Source organism: Anguilla anguilla, chromosome 11, assembly GCF_013347855.1.
Source record: "Anguilla anguilla isolate fAngAng1 chromosome 11, fAngAng1.pri, whole genome shotgun sequence".
Classification (NCBI taxonomy): Eukaryota; Metazoa; Chordata; class Actinopteri; order Anguilliformes; family Anguillidae; genus Anguilla; species Anguilla anguilla.
The window spans coordinates 29,443,642-29,455,294 of record NC_049211.1 but is presented as its reverse complement, the minus strand read 5'-3'; the positions used below and the strand labels follow the sequence as shown (position 1 = coordinate 29,455,294).

Here is an 11,653-nt window from a genome sequence, read left to right as displayed (position 1 = left end):
ATTATTTCAAACTGTGATGACTTATAATTTGCATATCCCTTCCAAGATTTGCTCAGAATAGTTCAGACATACAAAGTGCTTTCAAAAAGAAGAGACCGCAGTGCCAGTGGATTAAAAAAAAGAATCTGACTTTTTTTTTTTTTTGGAAAATTTCAAATGGTCTGGCATTCAGTCTGCCAGAGAAGCAGATTGGTCTCGGCCACGCCAGCTGGTGGAGAGAGCACACGCACCTGGGCGGCGTTAACTAATCAGCCCAGGTGCTTAAAGGTGTGTTTCGCGCCACAGTTCAGGGCAGAGACTGGGAGCTCACACTGAGAGTGCATGTAGGTTTGTTGGTTCAGTTTGGTTTTAGTTTGGTTTCTGAGTGCACTGGACAAAGAAACTGAACCGCCAATGAAAAGTAGGAGGAGCTGGTCTGCTGGAAATCTGGCCAGCTACGGGCGGGGAACTGAAATAGTTGTCCCTCTGTTTTTACTTTCTTTTGTCTTTATTTTAATTTGGTGTTTTAGTTTATTGTTTTTGCTCGGAACCCGTGAGGGGGAAGGGTGAAGATGTTCGTTTATTTGATTTCGGGTTTGCGTGGGTGTGCTCTCTCTCTCCATGTGGCAACCACGGTGTTTCCCAGAACTGCTGAATCTCCCTCCCCGGGGGTGTCACGGTGGCGTGTGAAAGGTGTGCTTTCTTAAGAGCCACGTGCAATTAAAATCTAGCTCAGGCTAACTGGTTTCAGAAGCGATAGTGCTCTCAATGCATGGCAGATTAATTCATTAAACATGTCAGAGTAGGAGTGCTGATCTAGGATCAGGCCTGCCCTGTTCACATCCTAACCACATCCAATATGACCTGAAAGGCAAAACTGGTCTTAGATTAGCACTCCTGTTCTGATATGCTTTATAAATATGGTCATTGTAGCCCAGTGGTTCTCAAACTTGGTCCTGGGGGACCCCTGTGTATGCTGGTTTTCATTCCAACCTCAACAGCAATCCCAGAATTTAAACAAGCTGTTAATTTTTCTTAATTGGGTGCTTTTCATGTTTTAGAGCTGGGGTTCCAGAAAGGGCCAGTGTGTATGCACATACCTGATCCTGATTCTACTAATCAAGGTGCTTAGCAATGACTAGTGATTGATTAGTAGAATCAGGTGTGTGCACCCACACTGGCCCTTTCTGGAACCCCAGCTCTCTCTTTGTTCACCCACCCCCCCCCGGGTGTTATATCCAACACTGATCTAGTGCAGGGAGTAGTATTACATGGGTAGTGTGGTCTGGTGATGGAAGCGCAGATTGGTTTGGATTGTATGCTGCACAATCCCCTTCAGACTGAACACTGCATTAATTTGCTCTCCTCCGGCAGCGAGAGTGACAGATACCGTGGTTCAGAGCTCCGGCTGCAAGTTCCCCTGGGTGTGGGGAATTGTGGGAAAGATTGAAAATAGCCCCCGGCAAGCTGCTGGCATTCTGCACCAAAGGCCCTCCATCATCCAGTTCATGCTTTTCTTTCATGGCCTTGACTCAGCAGTTGGGTTGTTATCTATTTGTCATTTTTATTATTCAATCAGATATAAACCCTGCCTTTTAATTTCAATTAATCATTGTATTAATTTTGTTTTATGTTTTTTCTTTTCAGGGCTTGTTATAGATAACCTGCATGTATTCTGATGTTTGGTATTTCCAGGTGGATATGGTGCTATTCTGTAATCTTATTGACACTGCAGGGATTGCTGTCTACAACTTCCTGAATGTGAGAGCAGTGGGAGCAACAGCAAGCAGTCCTATTGTGTTTCACTTTAATCACATTTGCAGTGCCTGTGTAATGGAGTTTAAAATGCATTCCCGAGTTTAGTGGTGACTTTAACCAAATTTTACCCCTCAGTTCTATGTGAATGAGTTTGAGCTATACTTGTTAAATGTGGCAACTGTGTCGGTGCACTGTTAGTACTGTGTGGTTTTTACCTTCGGCAGACACCATTATGCGAGCTAAGAGAGATTGCCTGTCGCCAAACTTCATGTTGCAGGTATGTTCTGTTGTCAGAGTAAAATGTGTCTCTGGTCCCTCACTGCTGAACAAGTGAGAGCGAGATCGCTGCCTTGTTTTCAACAGTTACACCTGCAATATACAACAGTTGACCACTAGAGGGAGGCATAATTACTTATCCAGCACAGCACAAATCCATTTTTTAAGAACAACTTTCTATGGATGTTATATTAACCGTTTGGATTGCAACTACAGGTAATAGAGCCTAAATGGTATGTTTTGTGGTTATTTATTAGTTCATTTTCATTGTAGTTAGGGTTGTATGAGGTCTTCTGTGGGGCTGACATTAGCATTCCCCCCGAGGTACCAACAATGGTGTTCACAAGCCAACCACACTGGAATCTTGCCTCCGCCCCCACTCTGGAAACTGACAATGTGGCACTGTTCATACCAATGCCGAAATCAGTTTGTCAGTGCCTGCCATCCATTAGCATCAGACGCAGCTGTGACATTTTATGCCAAGACCAGTTTCTTAGGAACTGGCATTCTGGAGTTCCCATTTTACAGAGAACGCAGCTCCCATAAAGGCCTGGTTAAGTTGTCATTGCCATGACACTGAAGTGAAGGAAGGGGTTAATGCACATTGAATGATATATGTGCATTAACTCTAATAATGCATCTGCAAATGTTGACGTGGATTCAGTTGACCCTATATAAACACGGTAGGATTATTCGGTTTCATTCAAATGTAGCCTATGCTTCATTTTATTTTATTTTTTTCAAACTAAGCTGGTCGTAACTCTGAAACTGGAAACTCCAGTCAGCACTGTACAAAAAATGCAAAGCTTCATGAATGAACCATTTAAACTGAAGAATTAAACTATCACAACTTTCACCAGTAAATATACAATATTTACTTGCGAAAGCAATATATAACAAGATACACATTGAAAGTAAAGGCATGTTTTGCTCAGTAAATATGGCCAGGTAAAAATATTAGCCTGCTATAATAAAAATACTTAAATTAGTGCTTTAAAACTTCATGCGCGAATGTAATATGGGACCAAACCTACATTGGCTAGTTCATGGCAGGTGTTCAGGGAATGTAGGCTACTATTCCTCCTCTTATGAATGCACTGGCTCTTGTGGCTGTAGGCCGTAGGCCGGCAAGACTTCAGTAACGCCATGGAATTCAGTCAGAGGAATAGTTATGGCATTGTTGCTGCTACTCACAGTTCGCTGAAAGGGACAGGGCTGCCCCCTGTTATCTGAACATAATTTACAAGCAATAAGTGCACTCGGCTTGTTCAATGCATGTGTAAACATCAGGGCAGTTAACTGTGTTATTGATTTGTCATTGTTTTCTCTCTCTCTCTCTCAGGTCAGCAGGTCAAAAATTGTATGAATCCAAAGATACTGTTGGAATGCCTACATTTCAGTGCACATTAACTTCACTTTCATTAAGCTGAAGCTGAAGCTATAGTTTTTAACTTTGGGAATTTTGCTATTAACCCTTTAGGGTGTAAGAGTAAGATCACAATTATGTGAATAGAATGTTCTAAACTGAGTATTTTAATGCTGATGGAACAATCGCTACTGGTAACTTAATTTTACACACATTAGGTTAAAAACCGCTATGATCCCTATGAACAAATGCCACATATTTCCATTCCAGGATCAAATAAGGCTTTCAATTAACGTCCTACGTGGCAAAGAGTTATTTTAGAAAGAGGATTCATTCTGAATTGATCAAATCATAGACTGATAGGTGCAATCAGTGGGGTACTAGTGCTAAAAGGGTGGAAACCTGGTCAGTGGAACTAAACTATTTGTGTGCAGATGAGGATTTTGGCAAAGATTTACCAAAGCAAATGACAATGAGCTAAACCTTTATTGTGTTAATTTGTTAAGTTTAAGGGGGAATTAATTTGTGAAGAATGTATGCAGGTGTTTTAAACTTTATTGCAGAAAAGACCACCGTACACCAGAAGGCCCGGTGCTGAGGTTGAGAACCCCTGCTGTTAACTGTGAGCACGAAGGCCTTTTTCCATGTGAGATCACAGCAGCTATCTCCAGTCTAGTCACGTGCCGCCTCCCAGCGTGTGATGCGATTCGTTTGCCGTTTGCAGACATGTAGTACTGTAGACTTGTTCAGCACTACCATCAATCCAGATAGAAAACTGAAAAAGCCTGGAGTTCAACCTTGGGCCGTAGTCTGGGACCCCCTGCTGTACAGTTTCCAATCTGAACGTCCAACCGGAATATCTATTCAGCTGATTGCATCCAGTGTGTACTGTCTGGCCAAACCAGAGAACTGCGGTATGGTGAGAGAACTGTGTAAGATCTAAAATGACTCACTATAAAGAATGAAATAATCAATACTTATTGAATTACACTTCAACACAGTGATTATTTTTTATTACCTTTGTTCTCACTTCTTAGGTGTACTCTCATCAATACAAGCCATTTGGGATGAGGGGTAGTGGAGGGAGGATGGGTGTGAACTTGGGACTCAAAGATCAAAGAATATTGGCTTTGTACAATCAGCAGGCAAAAAAGGGAAAACAATACAATGGGATTTAAATGGAATCATGTTATTCAGTGTTTCCAAATTGACTAGTAAAGCCTGTATTATTACAGTGACGGGATTAGCAATTTGGAGGCAGAATTATATCTGGTATACTGTTGTACTTAACCTTCTTTACATAGAGTGTTTTACCCCTCAGTTGATCCAGTCCAGTCAAAATACACACACACACACATCCAACTCCAATAACAAGCAGACAGATAAACAGCAGGTCTTGCTAGTGAGCTTGGAAAAGGGCAATGCTAAGCAAACAAATAATGTGTTTGAATGATTTACCCAGCTAAAGAATATCCTTCACTTACATCCTGCTTCCTTACAGGCACACCCAGTGCTGCTTCTGTGTCACCTTTTGGAGTATCACAGTCAATGAAAACTGGAGATGTCATCAGAGCTTGACTACTGATGCATCACTAATTCGTTTCACGCCAAAAAAAAGTGTAGTTTTTCCTATGAAGACATCAGATTAGCACAAAAAGATCAAAGATGGATTTGCATAAGTGACCAATTGCTTGTGGCTAAACCTCACTTTTGGGACTTTAGGATTAAAGCGATAGGCCTCTGATTAACGAAGCTCCGCCCCTATTCACCAGCAAGGGACGCGCACGTATAAACACAGTTGCGCAGGTAGGGCATTCAGTCCTTCAGCCGCTACTGAAACTAGGGAGAGCTGGAAGCTGGAATACTGTTCACGGATAGAGCGCTCATATAACCACAATCACTCCCCCAGCACTGCAGATCCCTGCTCCAGAGTCAACACAACGTGCTTGGAATAAACAATAAAAGGTAAGGAAATAGTTTCCTGGGACATGGCATTTATAACTCAAAATATAGTATTACTACGTGGTATTTTAGTTTATTATTAATGTTTACAATGATTTTGTTTTATTTATTTATTTATTTATTTGTTGATGGGTGGGGTGGGGGGTTCTTAAATGCAATATTGTGAGTCTGATACAAAATCTGTTCTTTACTGACTTCGAATGCATGCATGGATGGATGTTACTTGAAAGAAAAGGAGAAAACATTTTGGTTTTGTATCTGCTTAATGAAGTTACTGATTTGAAGGAAGTTCAGAGAAGAGTTAGAGAGCAAGGGAGAGAGAAATGGAGAGAATGCATTAACTTCAAATGAATTTAAATTCACTTCTGTTTTTCTTCAGCCTCATCAAGAGCTTCAAGCAAGATGGGCAATCAGGTATCCGATCAGATGGAGGTATGAACCCAATTTCTTTCCATTCACATTGCACTTGCAAATAAATGTGAGATTAAAGAAAAGTATCTACAAGTGAACAGTGACTGAAAGTAAAAATAGCATTTTGCACTACCAGTTAGGTATCTAGTAATGCAGTGTTTGAATCAAAATCTTAGGTCTGAATGCTAATCTTTGGACAATTTTGCTTTCTTACTGAAAATGAGTAATCTCATAAGACCCCGTTCACTGTTTATAAACACCGAGATATCATTTGAACAAAGCCTTTGTTCATATGCAGCCCTCTCTAACAGTTGGCAATATTACCTTACACAGAGCCATTAAATGAGTGTGCAGCAGTGTCAGTTCCTGTAAGTATTTTGATTTGATATCTAGGCCAGATATGGATTTGGGTTTAATAATTAATTTTTTTCAGAATTCTTGCCAGCTTAATGTATGAGGCTTCCAAGTAACAGACCCAATTGTCATAACGCCTTGTTATGTACGCTTTATGAAGGAAGCATTGTGAAATGGATTTATAGATACTTAGATTTTCTTTTCGCTGATTTTACATCAAATTCATTGCTACCTTTCCACTGAAAATTCACTCGATGGTTCTCCATGTGTGTGATTGATTTGTGCCTTGGTTCTTGATTGATATAGTTAATTTGCATTAATTAACTGTTGTAACGATGTTGCACATGAACTCGCTGGTCAGGTAATGATGTTAACCAGGTCTATCACTACAGCTTGTAATTTGTGTGGATGCACTTGGGTTCTCTTAGCACTGTGGACGCATGTATGCATTTGAGGGATTTAATAATCATTCCAAATGGGGGATGTAATCATTTGTGTATGCTCAGAACAAAAACAGTACATTTGATGTAGAGAAAAGATCTTACTTTCACTCTTGTTTCTGTCTGAACTCATTGGCAACACTAATCGGGGAATCTCACATTGACCTAGATTAACCCCTTAACCCCAAACATTTAAAAAGGCCATAACCACCAGGGTGCACTACTCTTAAAACAAGCCTTATGGTTTTGCGACAACACACAGCAGAGACATGGATTATGGAATTATTTGAAGGCCACATGTACTAACAAGGCTATGTATCAAAATTTAGGAAATATTTAGGAAAAAATGATTCATGGTAGAAACATATCTGTACATAAAAATGCAACTCTACTGTTTATTTCCTAAAATTCACATCCTCTAGCATCAAAATTATTGTACAAAGATCATGGCCTAATCTGTTTCCCAGCACTGCAAAAACTGTGCAGATAAGTAAAGCAGTGAAATTTTGAAAGGGATTCCCAAGATGCCCCAAAACCTCTGCAAATTGCACATTTTGGATAATGTTTTGAACACATTATCTACACCACAAAACAAGTTTTCTTCACCCAAAATCACATATTAAAAAAAACAAATAACAGGTGAATCAAAGAGGAGTTTTTGAGTGTTCTTACAAGAATTAGCATTATGTTGAATACTAAAATACTAAAATAGGTATGTTAGCTGGCAGGAATTATATCAGTGTCAATCAATGGAACATGTTTTGTCCTTGTGAAGTTGCACAGACATAGCCTTAAAAGATGTCACTCATGACTAATGTCTAGGTGGACAAAGGGAGAGGAGGATCAAACCTCTAATGCCTCTGCAAACAGAATCAGGTTGTCATGACTGCATTGCTAATGGGCTTGCTTGTTTTAGGTTCAGCCTGCCAATGCAAAGCTGGAAAATGGAGCGGCAAATGGTCATGTGAGCATCCCATCTACAGACGAGGGTGAAAATGGTATGTACTTGTGGATCAAATCACAGTCACCCAAAGGTTTTTTTTTTGGTTCCAAGGGGTTCAGTTGTGAGGTGCAAAATGTCCACCTCAACTAGTTTGTGTGTAGGTTTCAAGGAAACTAGTTAGGATGTTCTTGTTCAACTTGAACATCTGAACTAAGCACAAAGCACAATGTCATTATGTTCTTCATAATCAGGTCTCTACCCGTTTATGTCAACATTTTTACTTTTTTCAGATTTTCAAAAATAACATGCGGTCTGTTGAGAAATCCCTAAAAATGGCAAATGCAAATCTTTCAACAAATTTGAATATAGGGACACATGATACAATCGCCATCTCTGTTGTATATGTACATACCATGTCATGTGTATAGAAATGTCATTTCCAGCCATCATATAAGTAAATTTATTATGTTGGTTCTATTTAAGTAATGCATGTATCATAAGATTAATATGGGTGTAGTGTATTTGTTTTGCGCAGTAGAATAACTGTGGTATGGCAAATTTCTCTGGGCTGTTTGGTGGCACGGTGTGTAAACTTTGGGTGTAGCTGTCGTCACGGAAGAATTGCTGTTTGATCGTTCCCTGTGCAAATGTTGTTCCTGTGATAAACAATTCCCATGCAAGGATTTGCCAGAGTGCTGAGGATTTTGCGCAAGGGTCATACTGGCAGCAGTAGATGCTGCCACGAGCAAACGCAAGGTCATGTGTGCTCATATCTGTCATGCGGTCTGTTATTAACACATGGAGTTCCTCTTGTTCTATGGAGGGTCAAGGAAACAAGACCTGTGAGTCACAACAGGCAGTGCCACATGGTCACTGCAATTAGTCACAGGTTTTGTGAACTCATGCTAGTGCGTAATTAGCGGTTTGCAGGAATACCTGTGTGCCTGCCAGCCCCGGCTGGGAACTCCTTTGGTAAAGTTACAGTGCGCACTCCAGACTCCAGTGCTGTATTCCAGTCGGGCGTGGCAGGTCAGTTTTCGCACCACGTGGCACTGATCTGTGGGTATTGTTTGTTTGATACAGGATGAGTATGAGGCATGTCAAACAAGTATATTCCAGACAGAATGTTTAATTTGGGATTATTGTGAGAAAACCAAACAGACACGTATAAACAGACTTTGTAATGTGACAGTCAGCCGATGTCTTCATTGGTGATGTCACTTCACATATGATAGCTGTCAGTCTTTCAGTGACATTGAAAGTGACTTTTTATACGTGGGTATTCCCCATGTTGGTTCTCTTTGTCAAATATTTGTTTTTGTTTTGCTTCTAGCGTTTCATTTTCGTCAGGACTTTTGCATCAGGATTTGCGTAGTGCAATATGGGGCATAGCCCAGAATGAAGAAAACAGTAGCATTACTTGTCATGCACATAGAATCACTGTAGGATGAGCCTAACCAGGTTGACTAATCAGGTTGACATTCTAAACTTAGACTGGCCAGGTCAATTATGTGTTAATCAATTACTGATTATGTGTTTTGTTAATAGATTAATAGTCAGTAATTTTTTCTGAAGAACCATGATGTTATGTAGGGAGGCTCCAAATGGGGGCAGCAGTTCAAGTCAACTCAAACATCTCTGCCTGAAACTTGAGAATTAATCAAATTGCAGGAAACCAATCTCTCACACTGTAGCTTTCATTGCTCTACAGACAGAGGCTGAAAAATCTTAGAAAAAAGCTCGGAAAATTCTTGATTGAACATACCAATATTATATAATATCAATCATCCCTCAAAAGTTTTTTTGTTGTTTAGTTTTTGGTTTTCACTGCCGTAAAAATAATAATTTACGTATATTTTAATATCCCTTGCCAACCTGTAAAATCCAGTCCGTGCAGTCACATTTTGAGATTTTATTTTGTGATAGGGGTGGGCTTATTTTGAGGTAATTATTGCACCATTACAATTTTCTTTTCTTTTTTTTTTTTTGAAATGATGGAAATTATGCTTCTTTTCTCTCTAATGCAAGCACTAGGGATGGCCTTAAATTTTTCCTTCTCATAGGGCCTGTCTCCATTTGCTCATGAAAGGAAACAGACTGTTTTGTCCTATAGTTCTTCTTTCTACATATATAAAATTGCATTTTCAAATGGTTCATGCTAAAGCTATTCTTGTTAAAATGTTTCAAAGGCATACTTACAATAGATTTCTTTTTCAGCCATTTAGGTGTGATGTTTTCTCTTGATTAGGTGTCTAGTGAAGCACTGTTGAGGCTAGAAAAACATAAATTTAAATTAGTTATTCATAATTTAAAGAGGTGCACACAGTAGGTAGATCATCTGAAATTGTTCAACTGTTTTGTACATTGTAGAATTTTTCCCCAGGAAAGATTTCTATTGTTGTAGCTCCTGCTAATTGCAACACATTGTTTTATACAACGTCTCAAAAACAGAACAATATTCAGTGAATATCCATGTGAACTACAATGAAATAATTAGCCTGTTGCGTGGACAGAGGTTAGATATAGTATGACTCATGACCACTGGAATTAACCTACATTTTTATATATGAAAAGTGACAGCATCCTCCTGCTTGAAAAAACTTTTCAAACTTACATGATCCAGTAAAAAATAACTATTTTTTTGGGGTTCAGGAGATATAAAATAGCTTGGATGAATTATGAACAGAGCGTTCCATTGCTCTGTGTTTTACTATAGCAGTCAAGAACACCTCCTCCCCATCAGCAAATAATACAATGAAGTTATTGTTCTGAATAATGCCATGTTTGTTCAGAGGTAACATTTGCTATGTTAGCAATGCGCTCAGAAGGGATGTGTGCTTCATCCCATTCTGAGCAAACCAGCTCCTCCTCCATTATGCTTTTAGTTGAGTGGAAACCTGCTGTTTATCCAATGGACATTTTCAACAGTGGCCAATGAAACAACCAATTAGGCGCTACCCTAGAGGTCAAAAATCCCACGTGTTGCCAGAGAATGACCCTTTGGCTAAACATAATAGCACATTGTCTGCCCACTGCTGCATACTACACAGGGATTCCTCCCAACACGGCGATTGTCAAGTTGCATAATTGGCTTCCTCTCTCTCTTGCAGTTGCCTGTGAAGTAGCTGTAGAGCAAAGCAGTGAGCTCCCTTCCCCACCCACAAAAGAGGCCAGCCCCCCATCAGGGAATGAGGTGGATGGCGACAAGAAGCACACCAAGGGCACCCCAGCAGCGCCAGAGCCCGTCGTCCTGCTGTCGTTCTCCAAGACGGAACCCCCCAGTACTGATGCCCCCGAGGATCCATCACAGCAGTCTGTCAGCATCAATGCCTCTGTTGAAGAGGAGGCCAGTCCCCAGGGTCTTGATCTCAAAACGGAAACGCCAACTGAGTTGGACTCCTCCTCCAAAGAGGAGGAGTCTAAGCAGAAGGGGGCAAAGAGGGCCAAATTCTTAAAAGTTTTTAAGAAGAAAAACAAAGGTGAAGTTGAGAAGGAGCTAACTTTGGAGTGCAACAGTCCACCTGAAGATCAGGAACCCTCTGTAGAAGCTGAGGTTCTGACAAATGGTCTCCATTCTGTAAGTATTCCCAGAGTAATACTCTGTGTTTTTCAGCTCTATTGCTGAAATTGAGGATGCATTTGTCTGGAGAAGTATCTCAAAATTTTTGCTCCCGTTTGAAGAATGACAGCTGCAGTTGATACATTTACACATCAATTAGAAATGTATGAATGGAGAGGGAGAAAATTCAAGTGCTAAAAACACAAAATGCTATGGATTTATTCTGGTCATCAGTAACAAGAGGCAAGAATTTTATACTTTCCACATGTACACCACCAAATACTTTTGCTTAATTGAATTCTACCTTTATTTAAAAAATTTGATCAACTTGTGTAATTAATATATAATTATTGAGACATTTGTAATATTATTGTATATATGTACATAGCATTTAAAGAATCCCATCTCATTGTTTCTTTTAAATTTTTAAAACATTTTTCTTAAATTAAACGTCAATGTTCAGCACACTGTACTACAGGTAAGTGCGTGTAGGGGGGAGGGGGGGTTGGGCAGGGGACGAGACGAGTTTTGAGATGTTTATTGACAACATAATTGACCTTTGTTTATATGTTACTGCATCAAATCTTTTATTCATTGAATGCAAT

The 11,653-nt window shown here is 39.9% G+C and overlaps 1 protein-coding gene and 1 long non-coding RNA gene across 4 annotated transcripts in view; both read left to right on the top strand.

Moving 5' to 3' along the window:
• The first annotated feature begins 356 nt into the window (after positions 1–356).
• On the top strand, positions 357–1,829 carry LOC118208702. The gene is made up of 3 exons (XR_004761619.1): positions 357–672; positions 1,354–1,522; positions 1,627–1,829. It is a non-coding gene; the product is annotated as an uncharacterized LOC118208702 (long non-coding RNA).
• Positions 1,830–5,197: 3,368 nt separating this feature from the next.
• Positions 5,198–11,653, top strand: part of bcas1 (brain enriched myelin associated protein 1) — a 29,637-nt gene continuing 23,181 nt past the window's right edge. The window contains exons 1-4 of one of the 3 annotated variants that reach the window (XM_035383619.1): positions 5,198–5,344; positions 5,721–5,773; positions 7,463–7,544; positions 10,600–11,066. In XM_035383619.1, coding sequence (XP_035239510.1) covers positions 5,744–5,773; positions 7,463–7,544; positions 10,600–11,066 — 579 coding nt within the window. In that variant the 5' untranslated portion in view covers positions 5,198–5,344; positions 5,721–5,743. The remainder of the gene's footprint in view (positions 5,345–5,720; positions 5,774–7,462; positions 7,545–10,599; positions 11,067–11,653) is intronic. The other 2 variants (XM_035383620.1, XM_035383621.1) reach the window with 2 other exon arrangements.